A 17,197-nucleotide genomic window follows, 5' to 3' on the forward strand; every position below is an offset into this window, starting at 1 on the left:
GGGGTCATTAAAAGTGGGTTACAAGCCTGTCAAAGGTTTTGCCCTGCCCCAAATGTCCTGCCAAAGGCACATAATATGCCAGACCCAGTAGGAAGGCTCTGAAGCACTGAGGTGCCACTAGTTCACGAGCTGCCCCAGGCTCCACAACCTTAGGCTCACTATAGAGGAGATCATTCTCCAATAGATCAGGTGAGATTTAGAGTGTTTGCCAGCAGACTGTTCCTCGGCCTGCTGCCAAAGACCCTTAAGAGTAGGGCACTCTTTCTGTGCTGCCCAGAACTCCTCCCTGGTAGAACCCCCTTCCTGCTTACAATGGGTTAGCTCAGGCAGGTTCTCCAGTTTGGCCACTTCTTCGCCTGTTTGTTATGGGGAGTCCCCTAAGGTTCAGCCTCCTCCCAGACTGTGGGAATTTCTAGAGCGGGTTTCCTATGCCCCTCCTCTTCTTGGCAGACACCAGGGCCACTGATTCATGCTCCAGGTCCTTCTGACCATCCTGGACAGCCGTGGACTGTGTGGCTGGTCATGCACGTGGGACCTGTATTCCACCTCCCTGCAGGTCATTATCCAGCAGACAATCAAAAGGTATGGGTGGGCTCACAGCTATTCTTAACCCCTTCTGAGCTCATGACGGAATGGTTCCGTCATGAGCACAAGTGCAAGCGTGCTCATGACGGAACCATTCCGTCATGAGTACACTTACAAAACCCCCCTCTGCTGTAAACAGCAGAGGGATTTCCTATTTTTCTTTTTTTCCGTAGGAGGTGGGAAAGAGCTTCCCCAACCTCCCAAGGCATATTTTTAGTTTTCATTGCAATGATGATCGCGCCCATGGCGTACTGTCGTCATTACAATGAAAACAAAACTGAAACTTAGTTTCAGAGTCACAGTTTCTGTGCTCGTGGGGCTATATCTCAGCCCCCCGAGCACCGAAACACATGGGAGAAGTATTGTTGGAAAGGGGAGAATCTCCCCTTTCCAATGGTACCCTTCCCTAGTGGATCCGTACTTGGGGATTGCCCCAGGAGGGCGATGCCCAAGCAGGGATCCCCCCACAAGCCACTAGGGAGGGGGGAGCAGCCCCTTGGGCAAGGGATTTTGTTCTCACACAACCAGTCTTTCTGCCCGCCCCCCCCAGTGGGGGCAGATTGGGGCCAGCAGCCCCTTCTGGATTCCCCTGGGTGTCTAGTTTTCAAAAATGTATAGGTTTGCTAGGTTTCCTGTTGGAAGGGGCGATCTCAGGGGGGTGCAGAACACGTTCCTGACCACCCCGTGACCCACCTCTCCCAGAACTAGGCCGAGCACTGGCGGGGAGGCCCTTTCAGGGAAGGGTCCCGTACCTAGGATCGCACGCGCTGAGCTTGCACCACTTGACAAAGGGACACCACACTGTAGGTTTTTAGTAGAATGGATTTCTTTATCTCAAGATTCTCTGGATCTTTATGATCCATGATGTAGCCTTTGGTCAATACAACAAGCGTTCGTAATGTCTTGATAAGGGGTTGGGGTAGCGGGACAGTCTCTAGGTTCACGGTCGATGCCTAGTATCCTTCGCACAGCTCTCAATCCTCGAGCCGGGGGATACGGTACAGTCTTGGGTCCAGCCGGACCAGTGTACTTTCGAGCTGCGACCACGTCAGCAGGGCTCCGGCAGGAATGAACCGTAGGTCGGTTGATCTTCGGGGAGCTGCGATTCACTCGGCAGGGCTCAGCCGGTCTTAGGGTTAGGGGAGCCGCGAGTCTCTCAGCAGGGCTCAGGTGTTCCCAGTGTTCCGGGGAGCCACGACGACGTCAGCAGGGCTCAGATGGTTCCGGCAGAAAGGGTTTCTGCCAAGCGGGAGCCGCGACGAAGTCAGCAGGGCTCGTCAGGTTTCCAAGGGCCGGGTAGCATTTTTCCTCTTTAGATTCGTCGAGCCGCGACCAGGTCCGCAGGGCTCTCTTAGTTCCGGATCTTCTCTGCCCATCAGTCCCCTGAGCACCCCTTGTTATACGCCTTCTTCTCTTTGAAGTCCGGAGTCCTCGCAGAGAGGGGTCTTAGTGCCTGGGGGTGGCGTGTTGGGATTTCCTGCCGCTCGGCTCTTTGATCTTTTCAAGTTGGATCTGGAGGGACTCCAGACACCCAGCATGCGGGGAGCCAGCTCCCCGGGGGCCCGGAGGGCGATCGAAACCCTCGTCTGAGAGGAGGTCAGAGGTGTGACAGAGACTACTCCTCCCTGTCTTGCTTGGGGGGTTCTTCCTCCCTTGGCCGGGTATGGCGCGTTCAGGGTCTAGGTTTCTCTGGGGCCCCGGGCCGGCCATCGGGGACATCGGGACATGGTGGCCGGAGGTCTTCGGGTGCTACAGGGTGGGGAGGCAGGGCGGTGACAACCGGGGATCAAGGGTGGTGCATGGATTGGGCTGGGATGCTAATGGTCAGGAAGGGCCCACGCCCCGAGGCCGGGTCCCACACATGTCCCCCCCAGCTGAAAGTCGGGGAGAACTACCCATCCTCTTGGGGGTTCTCCTCGCTGAGGCGGAAGAATCGGGACAGGCCGTCAGCGTTGGCGTGGTCAGTACCCGGGCGATGCTCTGCGGTGAAGTCCATCCCCTGGAGGGAGATTGACCATCGCAGCAGTTTGGGGTTCTCTCCTCTCATTTGCATCAGCCACCGTAAGGGTCGATGATCTGTTTGGACTCGGAAGTGGGTTCCGAACAAGTAAGGCCGTAGCTTCTTTAGCGCCCAGACTACTGCGAAGGCCTCTCTTTCAATGGTGCTCCACCGTCGTTCCTGGGGTAGTAGCCTCCGGCTGATGAAGGCTACGGGCTGGTCTAGGCCCTTCTCGTTGAATTGTGATAGGACGGCCCCGATGCCGTGCTCCGAAGCATCCGTCTGGACTACAAACTCCTTGGAGTAGTCGGGGGCTTGGAGCACGAGGGCAGTACACATGGCGGTTTTTAGGGCGTCGAACGCCTCTGGCAAGGGGGGGTCCACTGTACTTTCTTCGGCTGTTTCTTAGAGGTTAGCTCTGTGAGGGGGCCCACTATGCTGCCATAGCTTTTAATGAACCTCCGGTAGTAGCTGGTGAGGCCCAAGAAGGCCCGGACTTCTGTCTGGGTCTTAGGGGGTTCCCAGGCCAAGATGGCGTCGATCTTGGGCTGGAGGGGAGCGACCGGCCCGCTCCCGACCTGGTGTCCCAGGTAAACCACCGATCCTTGTCCAATTTGGCATTTGCTGGCTTTGACGGTTAGGCCTGCTTGGTGCAGGGCCATCAGTCCCTGTCGGAGGTGCTGGAGGTGTTCGGTCCATTGGGAGCTGAACACCACAATGTCGTCTAGGTACGCGGCACTGAATTCTTCCAGCCCCGCCAGGACCCTGTTGACCAGCCGCTGGAAGGTGGCCGGGGCATTTTTCATTCCAAAGGGCATGACTCGGAAGCGATAGAGCCCATCTGGGGTGGAGAAGGCGGACCGCTCCTTGGCCCCCCGGTGAGTGCAATTTGCCAGTACCCGCAGGTCAAGTCGAAGGTGCTGAGGTAGTGAGCAGCCCGAGGCGGTCAATGAGCTCGTCTGCGCGGGGAATAGGGTGAGCGTCGGCTCGGGTGACCGCATTGAGCCCCCGATAGTCCACGCAGAACCTTAGTTCGGGGGCGACAACAGGGGCCGCTGCTTTTGGAACCAGTACCACGGGGCTGGCCCATGGACTGTCGGAGGGTTCGACCACCTCTAGGGCTAGCATCTTAGCTACTTCGGCCTGGATGCAGGTCCGGACCCGGTCAGGGACGCGGTAGGCTCTGTGCCGTACTGGCGGGCGGTCTCCGGTGTCCACGTCGTGGACACACCAGTCGGTGACCCTGGGGGTGAGGGAGAAGAGGTCTGCAAATTGCCCCAATAGCTGGCGGCAGTCGTCGTATTGTTGGGGGGTGAGGGAGGAGGAAAGTCTCACTCCCTCTATGGAGCCATCTTTTTCTTTAGCACACAGAAGGTCCGAGAGGGGCTCGGTGTCTTCTTCTGTCCCATCGTCGGTGGCTAGGAGCAAACTCAACTCCGTCCTCACGAAGTGAGGTTTGAGGCGGTTCACGTAAAGGACCCGGAGGGGGTTCCTAGGGGACTGGACGTCAACTAAGTAAGTGACTTGGCTCTTCCGCTCTACGACCCTGAAGGGTCCAGTCCATTTGTCTTGGAGGGCGCAGGGTTTCACCGGGGCCATCACCCAGACCTGTTGGCCCGGCTGGAACTCGACCAGAGTGGCATTCTGGTCATACCAGCGCTTCATCTCCTCCTGGCTCGCCTCGAGATTTGCCTCGGCGAGCTCCCTTAACTTCCGAGTCTGGTTGCGGAGCGCCCGGATGTAGCGGAATACATCTTGGGGTGGGCCTCAGGGGCGGTCTCCCAGCCCTCCTTGACCAGGCTCGGGGGTCCCCGGATGGGGTGCCCATAGAGCAATTCGAATGGGCTGAACCCCAGGGATTTTTGGGGGACTTCCCGGTAGGCGAACAGGAGGCAGGGGAGGAGGACGTCCCATCTGCAACAGAGGGGCTCTTTGAGGCCCATGATCATCCCCTTCAGGGTCCGGTTAAACCGTTCCACTAGACCATTGCCTTGGGGGTGGTACGGGGTGGTGAATTTGTACGATACCCTGCATTGTTGCCATAAGGACCTCATGTACTTTGAGATAAAGTTAGTGCCGCGATCACTCACGACCTCGCGAGGGAACCCCACGCGGGAGAATATCCCCATCAAGGCCCGGCCTACCACGGGGGCCGTCACGGTTCGGAGGGGAATGGCCTCGGGGTAGCGGGTGGCATGGTCCACCAGTATGAGGATGAACCGGTGACCCTGGGCGGTCCTGGGATCCAGAGGTCCCACGATGTCTATCCCCACCCGCTCAAAGGGGGTACTGACGACGGGGAAGGGTTGTAGGGGAGCCTTGCGCTTTCCTCCACTTTTTCCGCTGGCCTAGCACGTGGGACATGACTTACAGTGGGCCTCTACATTAGCTCGCATCTTGGGCCAATAGAAGTTGTTGACTAAGCGATGATAGGTCTTGTCTTGGCCCAAGTGTCCCGCCAGGGGCACATCATGGGCTAGGCCCAGGAGGAAGTCTCGGAAGCACAGGGGTACTACCAGTACCCGTGCCGACCCTGTTCACTGTACAGGAGGCCGTTCTCCCAATAAATCCAATGGGTTCCGGACTGGTCGCCCTTCGCCTGGGCTTCGGCCTGCTGCCGGGGTCCGATGAGGGAAGGGCAGGCGGCTTGTTCTCTGCAGAACTCCTCCTGGGAGGGGCCCCCCTCGAAGCGCCATTGTGCCAACTCGGGCAGGTCACCTAGCTCGGTCATTTGCTCGGGGTCCCGATACAATGGCCCGTCGTTGGGGATGGGTTCTCCTTCTGGGAGGAGGTCGTCGGGCACGGGTAGCCTGCCCCGGTCCTCTGGGACAGTGACTGGGCTCAGGGCTGGGGCCTCAACTCCCTCGAGGGGAGGCAGTCGGGCAGACATGGAGCGCGTAGTGGCGCACACCCATTTGGGTAGGCCCATCATTCCTAGGTGGGCCCTTCGTTCCACCTGCCCCCACATGGAGCTCTCGAGATCGTTGCCCAGGAGGCAGTCCACTGGTTGGGGGGTTCGGACGGCCACTCTCAATTTACCGGTCACTCCCCCCCATTCGAAGGGTACTAGGGCCATCCTGCAGAGGCTCTCGGAATTGTCCGAAGATATAACCGGTCAGAAGACGTCGGGTAGTATCTGGTCTTCTGTGACCAGGTGACAGTGGACCGCTGTGACACTCGCCCCGGTGTCGCGGAGGGCCTCGACTCGGTGACCGTTGACCGTCACCTGCTGTCGGTATTTCTTGGTGTTGGCGGGTAGGGGGGCTCCGGGAATCATTTCTCGGTCTCCTAGGGAGACCAGGGCCATGGCTGCAGGCTCCCACTCCTCGGTGTCCTCCATCTCCTCCCCTAGGGCCACTGTGGCCATCTGTCGGGCTGGGGGAGCTGTTGGTGCGGACCGTTGGTACATGGGACACTGGGGGTCACTGGCGTAGTGTCCAGTCTGTTGGCATCGGTAACAGGTGATCTTGACTTGGGGTCCCTGCCTCCCCGGGGGCCCCGTGCTAGCTGGAGGAGGGGCTGGAAATGCAGGGGTTGGTTTCTGGGGGGACTATGCTGGGGGCCTGACTGGGATTCCCTCTATCTGTAGCTTGGCCAGTTCTAGTTCGTGGCTGCGGCTCCTTTCTCGGTCCGCTAGTTCTTCCGGGGATAGGCCACCCTCTGGGGCGTTGCTCCTTACCGGGGTGCTTCGGAGCTCGTCGGGCGGCTCCATCCGTCGACCGGCTCCTTCGGTTTGGGGAAGGGAATCTCCGGACTCTACCCCGGCCTTCAATGCTTTCTGGAAATCTTCTTTGGTGCTTAATCCGGTGGTAGCGATTCCAAGGTCTTTGCAAAACTGCTTTAATTCTCGGTGCGTATACTCTTCCAACCGGTCCTCTCGGAACGTAGAACTCGCGTTGGTTCCTGTGGTACTCATGGCGGTTCCTTCTTCCATCTTTGTTCGGTGGTGCGTCAGCCGTTTACTGTACGATCTCCAGGTGTCGGCTCGGATCCCGTCGCCTGCCACCAAATGTTGGAAGGGGCGATCTCAGGGGGGTGCAGAACACGTTCCTGACCACCCCGTGACCCACCTCTCCCAGAACCAGGCCGAGCACTGGCGGGGAGGCCCTTTCAGGGAAGGGTCCCGTACCTAGGATCGCACACGCTGAGCTTGCACCACTTGACAAAGGGACACCACACAGTAGGTTTTTAGTAGAACTGATTTCTTTATCTCAAGATTCTCTGGATCTTTATGATCCGTGATGTAGCCTTTGGTCAATACAACAAGCCTTCGTAATGTCTTGATAAGGGGTTGGGGTAGCGGGACAGTCTCTAGGTTCAGGGTCGATGCCGAGTATCCTTCGCACAGCTCTCAATCCTCGAGCTGGGGGATACGGTACGGTCTTGGGTCCAGCCGGACCAGTGTATTTTCGAGCCGCGACCACGTCAGCAGGGCTCCGGCAGGAATGAACCGTAGGTCGGTTGATTTTCGGGGAGCCGCGATTCACTCGGCAGGGCTCAGCCGGTCTTATGGTTAGGGGAGCCACGAATCTCTCAGCAGGGCTCAGGTGTTCTCAGTGTTCCGGGGAGCCGCGACGACGTCAGCAGGGCTCAGATGGTTCCGGCAGAAAGGGTTTCTGCCAAGCGGGAGCCGCGACTTAGTCAGCAGGGCTCGTCAGGTTTCCAAGGGCCGGGTAGCGTTTTTCCTCTTTAGATTCGTCGAGCCGCGACCAGGTCCGCAGGGCTCTGTTAGTTTCAGATCTTCTCTGCCCATCAGTCCCCTGAGCACTCCTTGTTATACGCCTTCTTCTCTTTGAAGTCCGGAGTCCTCGCAGAGAGGGGTCTTGGTGCCTGGGGGCTTCAGAGATTAGGGCAGAGGTGTGACAGAGACTACTCCTCCCTGTCTTGCTTGGGGAGTTCTTCCTCCCTCGGCCGGGTATGGCGCGTTCAGGGTCTAGGTTTCTCTGCGGCCCCGGGCCGGCCATCGGGGACATCAGGACATGGTGGCCGGAGGTCTTCGGGTGCTACGGGGTGGGGAGGCAGGGCGGTGACAACCGGGGATCAAGGGTGGTGCATGGATTGGGCTGGGATGATAATGTTCAGGGAGGCCCACGCCACGAGGCCGGGTCCCACATTTCCCAAGGTGCCGGCAAAGCTAGGGTTCAAAATCCAAAGATAGGCATTTTGTAAAAAAAGGGTCAGTTTTCACTGTAAGAATGCGGTGTGTCCACATTGTGTTTTGGGCCATTTACTGTTGAGGACACTAGGCCTACCCACACAAGTGAAATACAGTTTTTATCGGGAGACTTTGGGGAATTCAGGGTGGGTGGAAGGTTGTGGATCCACGCAGATTCCAGAACTTTTCACTGGCGCTCCCCCACAGGTCCACCGCTGGCGGCTTGGGTGGGAGCTACACACAAGTGGGCGGCGGCAGAGGAGGAGACGTTGCGGGAGGAGGAGGTGAGAGGGGTCCGCAAACACCACATATCAATGGAATGGGCCATGTTATTGTATCAGTTCAAGCAGCTATCCCCGGGTGCAGATCCAACGGACAACCCACTCACACCGTCGGCTCAGCACGCGCAGTCACAGACCCCGCCCAACCAATCTCTCGACATTCCACCCACATGATCTTATTACATACCCCAACATCGGTTATGCTAACGTAATTCTAGGTCGACCCCCAATAGGATAGACACTCATGAGACACAGAGGTGCCTTACCCCAACGACACAACAAACCCTCGCCGATATCATTGGTTGTGCCTGTTCATACCTCCCCCCCCCCTAGTTTAGGCCTTCGTTTTACCCTAGTTTATGTGCCATATCTGGAACCTGAGACACCGGGGTATACACCTCATATCAAGTCTGTACGTGGGTTATGTTTTCCGATGACGTATCACTGATATATGCAGCTGATGTGTACCACTATTGAATGTACTATCTGTTATAACTATCTGAAAGATCTATATGATGTACAATGTGTCTAATGTAAAAATGGCAATAAAAATAAGTTAAAAAAAAAAAAAAAAAGAAATGTGAGGAAAATGTGGTTTTACAAAGTTGGAGGTTTGCAGGGGATTCTGTGTAACAGAACCTAGTGAAAACCACACAAGTCACCTCCTTATGGATTCCCCTGGGTGTCTAGTTTTAAAAATGTATAGATTTGCTAGGTTTTCCCAGGTACTGACAGAGCTAGGGTTCAAAATCCACCACTAGGCACTTTAAAAATATAGGCTCAATTATTATTGTAAAAATGTGATATGTCCATGTTGTGTTTTGGCCTGTTTCCTGCAGCGGGCACTTGGCCTACCCACACAAGTGAGGTACCATTTTTATCTGAAGACTTTGGGGAATGCGGGGTGGATGGAATTTTGTGGATCTACACAGATTCCAGAACTTTCCATCACAGAAATGTGAGGAAAATTTGTTTTTTATGACAGTCATAAAGTCAAGGCATGGTAGGCCCAAGTGTCGTCTCTGTATTTATATTTCCAACAAACTTACTTTTATTGCTGTATCTCTAAAGTTCTCCAAAACCTTTTATCAAATTGTCCAGGTCAACCTTTCATCATCCTTTTCATTGATATTAGTCAATTTTTATAATAATGCATCTGATTTAGACATATTGTATAGCTTATGCCAATTAGACTCTGACCTGGAATCACTAATTGACAAGGGAACTAGTGAAAATATCATGATATGGGGAGGAGATTTTAACATCCAACCTTGCCAATTGTTAGCTAATAAAATTGGTGGCCTGGCGTCCCCTGCAGGGGACGACGTTCCACACTTTTCTCACACAGAGTATGGAAAGAAGCTTCATGAGCTACTTTTTAAATATGATTTGGGTTTTTAGCAATGAGTTTGGAGACATGCCAGTTGAAATATTATGCACATTTGATGGCAGTATGGGAAAAAGCGTTATAGATTTTTTGCTCTTCCCTAAGCGCTATTCTGCCCTAGTTAAAATCTTTTTACTACATGACATTGTAATGAGAGATCACTTCCCACAGAGATTAACACTAGACACTGACCCTGTAACTAAGAAGGGGGTCTGCCACCACACCTTAGCCATGGAAAATATTGAGCTCTCCCTTATTAATGGTTTTACCCTGCGTTGGTCTATGGTTGACCCGTCTAGATTTTTAGAACAATTAATCTACCAGAAGAGAAGTGCTTTCGATGTGTGTCTGGACGAGTCAGTAGAAGCAAGTACGGTTATTAAGGCCTTTAACCAAATCATTAAGGCAGGGCTAATTGCCAATAAAAAGAGCCGACTGTAAAAATCCAAAGCTGGTTTGATCGCGCCTGCACCCAGGCTCAAAAAAAGTTGAACGGAGCCCTAAAAGAGACACCTAGAAATGCCATGGAAGTACAGAATTGTAGGCGGGTCTAAAACAGCTTCAAAAAACCGTAAGAAAGGCCTCAAAGAGGAGACCTGGGAAAAACTGTACGTGGTAAGCCAAAAAAAGGACACCACTGTATTCTGGCAAGTCTTAAACTCCCCCTTCTTTAGTGATGCTGACAAGCCTAGAATCGAGGTTGCAATAATAGAAGAAGAATGGGTAGCTCATTTTTCTAACCGATATACTGGCCCAATAGATAGCAGTCAAAATAGTATTGTGCTCAAGCCGGCTGCCGATTATACCAGGTCTACATTTTTGCCTATAAACTTTGATTTTAATTTCACATTGGATGAGGTGATTTGGGCTCTGGGATCAAGTAAGGGAGGCAAAGCACCAGGTCCCGAAGGCATCCCAATTGACCTATTTAAAACAAATATTGAACTCTGGGGCCCTCTTTTGACTCTGGTTTTTAGATCTTGCCAGAGCGATGGAATCCCAAGTTCCTGGTCCGAATCCCATATTGTGCCAAAATTTAAAAAGGGTGATCGTAATTGTCCTGTGCACTGCAGACCTATCTCTTTATTAGACTCTTTAGTCAAAGTGGTGGGTCCCATACTGTTATACAGATTGCAGGAGTAGGCGGTCGCTAACAATATCAACTCGGATTTCCGATATGGGTTTCGCCAGGGAATTGGTACTACGGAGCAAGCCATTAACTTGAACTTATTGGTGGGCAAATATATTCATATTAAACGTGGTAAATTGTTTTTAGTTTTTGTGGATTAGTCATCTGCATTCGACTGTGTTGTTCATGATAAACTATGGTTTGTCATGACTTCAATGGGTATAGATATCGCTATTATCAGCTACCTCAGATATCTATACTCAACCGGTTCTGCTAAAATCCGCTTTGGGACGAGTGGTGAATGCACACGATCTTTTGAGATTAGAAAAGGGGTTCATCAAGGATGCGTACTCGCTCCTTTTTTATTCAATCTATATATTAATAGTTTGGGTAGCACCCTTGTGGATGCATGCGTTGGTTCCTTACTTCTGCGCAAGGGAGGTGATGCTTCTGGTCCTTACTTTCGGGGTAGGTGATGCGTCAGTTCCTTACTGGAAGGGGAGGTGATGCGTAGATCTCCGAACATGCTGCCTCGTGTCCTTATCGCTTGGCAATGTCGATGAAGAAATCGGTGGCCAGGGGCCATGCATCAAAAATCCAGACGCGCTCTGTCGATGCGGCGGCAATGAAGCAGGCGCTGCACTGATTTCACAGCCGTAAGCAGGTGATGCCCCGATTCTTCAGCCATAAATCAGGAACTTCGTGAGAGAGGCACAGAATAGTAAGCAAGAAAATGCCTACTCTCCAAAAGTGGAATTATCAAACATGCAATTTAAAAATCAACTTCACCAAAAGATACATTTTTTAAATTGTGAGTTCAGAGACCCTAACTCTAAATCCCTATCTGTTCCCAAAGGGAAATTTTACTTAAAAGATATTTCAAGGCAATTTCCATGCTACCCTATGGGTTAGATAGTCCTTGTAATAGTGAAAAGAAAAATTAGCAGTATTTCACTATCAGGACTTGTAAAACACACCAGTACCGTAGCTACCAAGGTTTCAGATTGCTTATTTGTGACATTTTCATAATTTCAGTGTAATTATGAGTGACATTTAATGACTATGAGTGACACTTCTATCAAAATCAAGCAATGAAGTTGAGGGAAACATACAATTCTCAGAAATTACACCCATTTGAGCAACAAGAGCTCTAAGATCTTAAAACTGTTGTAAAGCACCAGAAATGGAAGGGCACTAACCTAGTAAAAAGCAGTAACTCACAGTTAATCCTCATAAAATACAGTTTTGCGAATATTCGTGGTTCATGTTCCATAGCTGCCAAGTTTTCAGATTGCTTATGTGTGACATTTCTATGGTTTCCATGTACATATGAGTGATACTCACTGATTAAATGTGTGACACTCAGAGTGACACTCATGATTAAAACCAGACAATGAAGTCCACGGAAAGAGGTACATTTCAGAAATTACACCATTGTGAGCAATGAGTACATCTAAAAAGATCTTGAAACTACTGTAAAGCACCTGAGATGGAAGGTTACACATGTTTTGGAGCTCCTCAACTCCAGTAGCGCAATGGGGAAGCAGCCCACATGATCACAAAGCTCCGTTTTGTGTTTTTTCATCCAGGGTGTACTTTGCACACTGGCATTTGTATCATACTCATTCTGTTTATACGAAAAAGAGAAAACTACAAGTCCCCCATGCAAAGTACAGGGTGTGTGTCAATAAGCTTCCACGGTGTGTGCAACTTCCAATTTTTCATACGATGTGTAACTACAAACCTACAAATTGTCACAGATAATGTGACCTTGCACTATCACACGGTCTGTGACTACAAACTGTCAGATGTTGTGTGACTACACACTTTCACAGGGTGGGCAGGAACAAACTTTACATTTTATATGACTACAAACAGTAGCTGGGTATGTGGGAGTCACAAATACCAGAAAACAGTACCGAGATTCACCCGGATGTAACACGACTGCCGCTACTGATGGAGCAGGGTTTTTACTTCAAACCCGAATACCTGTTTCATTTTCGCATGTTATAATTAAAAGTATTAATTATGAATTATTAAAAGTTTGTCGAGTATTGTCTAACCAACCTTATTAACAAGAAAATTACACGTGGGAATGCTATTGCATGGCTAAAATAATAAGTGAACTAAGTTGGTGAGCAAATTGACAGAAATAGATGTTGCTTAAGTAATGTTATTGTGTTTTACGCCTATAATTAATATGCATTAATGGCTTCTGATGTCGCAAAATGGCTAGATAAATACACACACATAAGGGTATTAGCAGGGGAATAACACTGTATAATCATTTCCGTGCAGTAATTCTGTTTTATGTCTATTTTCACTTAAGTTGACTAATGTGGCCTACCAGAAAATGGCTGCCACCCACAGCCTGCATTTGAGTGGATGGAAAGTTTTGCAAGGAAGCTTCGCGCTGCCTGTGACCTTGCCCACTCGACAAAACTGAAAAGCCAAGATCATGACGACAAATCCAGGACGAATGCCAAGAGCCCCTGAACATGAAAATTTGTTTCTAAAATGAATGCTGAACTTATGAACTAATGATCCCACGACTGGGATACATTTTATCTGGAAAAGACATCCGTAAAAGTATCGAATTAGTTATGGACATCTTTATTTTCTATTCATTATTTGGGACAATCTAAGTGTGGGAAAATCTCGCACTTTAGCGCAAATGTACCAAGATGACATTATTTCCGCCATTCATCCGATCAGAACAATGAATTGTAACTTTACAGAATGTAAATTTTAGTATAAATATTAGTAGGCTAGAGAGGTCTAGCGCCACTTCTTCCCGAACTGATGATCCGAGGTCCCTATGCTGACGGAGAGGACGGTGACTCTACATGACGGCAGGAAACTCTGTTTCTTCTACTAAGGACCGGTTCTGACTTAGGATCTGACATTTAGACAGAATAGGTAAATATGAGAGAAATGAATGTGCATTTAATTGGCTTTTCTTACAATTTTAGATAAACAAATAATTCTGTTTGAATCTCTATGTCGGGTGATTATTTCTGGTCATGTTTATTGAATTTATTTGTGTATTCTTTGATATGTTTTCGCTAGATTTAAAAGCAACAAAGTAGATGCCATTGACCTCAAAGTACATGCAGATTGGATAGGTAGTATTGAAAGTGTTTCTCCTTATACAGAGTAAGGATAGAGTGGTAGGATGAATGTTGGTGTAATGGGCCCCACCAGCGTGTGATGTATGTGTGCGTGAATGACTGTGAGATCATTCCATCCGTGGAAGTAGAGGGGATTTGGAAGCTCCAATCTGTACCAGTTTCTTGGTAGCAGAATGATGGTTTACTATTGTCTTGATCTGGTGAAATTGCGTGTATATAGGCTTGTTGATTATTGATTGATTTGTACTAACACTATATGTTGAAGTCATGTTGAGTTTTATGTATTGTGAAACGGCTTCTGGGACATAGGGAGTCGGTGACAATTCCGTAGTAGGACAGAGGGAGTGCTGTTCTCGGAAAAAGGCGGGATTGTTGGCCCTGTATGCAGACAGGGGAAAACGCGTGACAATTGAAGTCGCGGGTTGTCTGGGTTCGAGGAGGTAGCATTGTCGTGGGTTGCCATTAGAAACGTATTTTTCGTGTGAGAGAAGTATATATGATAGCGAAGGTTATCTGTGAAATTCTGGTCTTAGGTCTCAGGGATCCGTATGGCATTCCGTTAAAACTTACCACTGGAAAGGTAATAGGTATTTACTGAGCTTGGTAGAAGGGCAGAGCAGAGGTAAGCGCTGCTTTGTTAACGTGTGATATAATTCTGTAGTAGGACAGACTGTTCGCTGTTCTCGGGAAAGACAGAATTCTGTGGGAATGTACTACATTTTCTTGTGTGAAAGTGCGTGAATGAAAAGGCATTCTGGTTAATTGTGAAACTCTTAGGAGCATTCCGGAGACAACAGTTAATTGGTGCTTGTTAGAAGGGTAAAGTAGAGGGATGTGCTACTTTATCAACGGAAGTAACGATTCTGTAGTAGGGCAGAGGTAAGCGCTGCTCTCGGGAAAGGCAGAATTCTCGTGGGAAAGGTCTTTTGCTGTTCTGTGGCTAGCGAGGCAGACAATGGAGATGTTTGTATATTGTAACTAACAGACTCGTAGAAGTTGAAACAAAGTACCGAGTAGTTTTGTAAAGGAGGGGTAGACGTGAGACAGGAGACAGGAGCAGAAACAACTGCAGCGACTGCTGACGTCAGGGAGACCGCGCTGTGATTGGACAGTGGGTTAGAACAGGGGAAGCCCAGTGATTGGTGTGCTAGTGTACGCCGCGCAGGGATTGGAAAACATACAGGGTGACGTAGACGCTCCAGGATTGGTGCGTTAGTGTGAGTCGCGCTGGGATTCGTGGACTGAGTCAGTGACGTAGACGCTCCAGGATTGGTGCGTTAGTGTAAGTTGCGTGGCAATTGGACGGGAGATCGTACAGCTGTAGAAAGAACAAGTAGCTGGGGAAAAATAAGAAAATGTACTACCACGCTGAGAAAAAGAAAAAGAAATCCTTGCTTAGTAAAGTAAAGAACTGGTTCGACAAGGATAAAGATATTGTGACTAGGGAAGGACAGTTACTTCCTCCGATCAGAACCCCCGCATCCTTCATGGTTGCGAAATATGGGTATCATACCTGTATTTGGTTAGACAACTGGGTAAAGTGTACTAAGGAAGATGGAGTTCTAGCTTTCCAAGAACATGGTTCATTTAACCTGGCCATAATGAGGAACTTACGGGAGAGGATGATGGGCCTAGAGCCTCGGCCTAGGCCAACGCAATTCGAGGCATTAACAGAATGGGAAGATGAAGTACATGAGCGAGAAAAGCAGAGGAGTGGAGGGAATTCTAGGTACATGTTTGGGCGAAAGTATGATCGTGAAACCCATCATGACCGGATGAGAAGGTGGCGTGATGCCAGTATGACCGAGGGATTATATCCTGTGAGAACAGCAGAGGAGTCAGAAGGGAGAAAGTGTACAGAGAAAGAACATAATATAGAACCCAGGAGATATGGGGCTAATGAGTCTGATGATGATGTCTTAGAGGACATGCTCTATAAAAGACCACCCCCGTATAGACGAGAACCAGAGGTAGGAACAGCAGTGACCCCGATGAGAGACACCCTGCGGATTATTAAAACAGAGGGTACCACCCCTGGATTGAAAAGCAGTTGTTCTCTAGCGGAAAGAGAAAGAGAGAGAGATAGAGAGAAAGAGAGAGAGAGAGATAGAAAGAGAGAAAGAGAGAGAGAGAGAAAGAGAGAGAGAAAGAGAAAGAGAAAGAGAGAGAGAGAGAGAAAGAGAGAGAGAAAGAGAGAGAGAGAGAGAGAGAGAGAGAGATAGAAAGAGAGAATGAACTTGAGGATGAAAAGACCAGAGAACTAGCAAGAACTACCTTTGAACTGACGGAGAAAATCAGAGAACTGACTAAAAATCTTGAGGCAGTTACAGTGCCTGTGACAATAGGCCCGGTTATGCCAATTTTTCACAAGCAGAGGACAGGCGAAAGTGGTTTGACAGTACCATATGTGGGCAATAGATTGATTGTTCCTCCGGAGCAGGCAGAAATAAGAGCAGGAGAAACACAGTGGAGAACAGGAGAAAATCAGTGGAGACATACCATATGTGGAGGAGAATTAAGTGTGCAGACTAACTCAAGTTTGAATTCTGGATGTGTGGAAGGGAACAGAGGATCAATTTTAGAACCGCAAAGAGTGAAAGAACCAGGGGGTGCAGAAAAATCTGTGATAACTGCTGAAGATTTGAATGATTGGCTGAAAACTTTGCAGAAAAGAGACAAAGAATCCCAGGGAATTGATGTAGCTAGGCTACGCATGGAAATGGAGGAGATGATTGTAGGAACAATCCCTACAGAAACACTGGAAAATTATCAGGAAGGGGAGTTCCTCTTCCTGTGCAAAAGCATCACATGGAGAGCAAAGAACATACATGACAGGTTGAAAGGAATAGCCAATGAATTGGGGATTGACATGGACAAAGTAAAAGCTTTACAAAAGCCTTACCGAGTGGATTTTACAGATAAGGACATTGAGAATTTGAACAATGCAGGTCGAACAGGACAGATTAAGGAAATGATTGCTTCGCTGAAGAAATGGGGAGATGTAGAAAGATGGAAAGACAGATGGTACCGAAAGCGAGAGGATGGGGCAGATAGAGCTTACTCGACATTCCCTCTGAAAGAAAAAGAGAAGGCAGTGACAGCTTACCCCATGAGAGAGATTCCAGGAGGTGGGTATGTACATGTCCCATGGACCAGACAGGATATTTTATCCTTTACAAATGATTTTCCTCGACTAAGGGAGAAGCCCGTCGAGTGGTATAGACAGGTCGACAGATTTGTGAAATTGTCAAAAGTACTGTGGATTGACCTGAATAGTCTGTTTGATATAATTGTACCAGCAGACCTGTGGGCAGAATGTAAAATAGTCATAGACTGGCCCACTAAGGAATACCCAAGAGATCCAAAGACAGGAGCTCCAGACCCAGAGGTAATGAAGAAGTATGAGCAGGTTATGGCCTTCTTGAAAAATAAGGTACCCCCCAAGGAAACAGATTGGGTTAAAATAGATCGAACACATCAAGAATTGAAAGAATCAGTCCATGCATATTATGAAAGATTAATATTAGCTT

General features: G+C 49.6%; 1 protein-coding gene across 2 annotated transcripts in view; it reads left to right on the plus strand.

Moving 5' to 3' along the window:
* The window catches only part of LOC146859200 (uncharacterized), a 70,008-nt gene extending 56,479 nt beyond the window's left edge, over positions 1–13,529 (plus strand). For both annotated transcript variants that reach the window (XR_014979748.1, XM_085646944.1), the window contains exon 3: positions 12,866–13,529. Coding sequence is in view for 1 of the 2 variants with exons in the window: in XM_085646944.1 (XP_085503070.1) it covers positions 12,866–12,982 (117 nt within the window). In the remaining variant the exon portion in view is untranslated. The remainder of the gene's footprint in view (positions 1–12,865) is intronic.
* The last annotated feature ends 3,668 nt before the right edge of the window (positions 13,530–17,197 follow it).

The sequence above is a fragment of the Triturus cristatus genome, chromosome 3_2 (genome assembly GCF_964204655.1).
Source record: "Triturus cristatus chromosome 3_2, aTriCri1.1, whole genome shotgun sequence".
In the NCBI taxonomy this organism is placed as follows: Eukaryota; Metazoa; Chordata; class Amphibia; order Caudata; family Salamandridae; genus Triturus; species Triturus cristatus.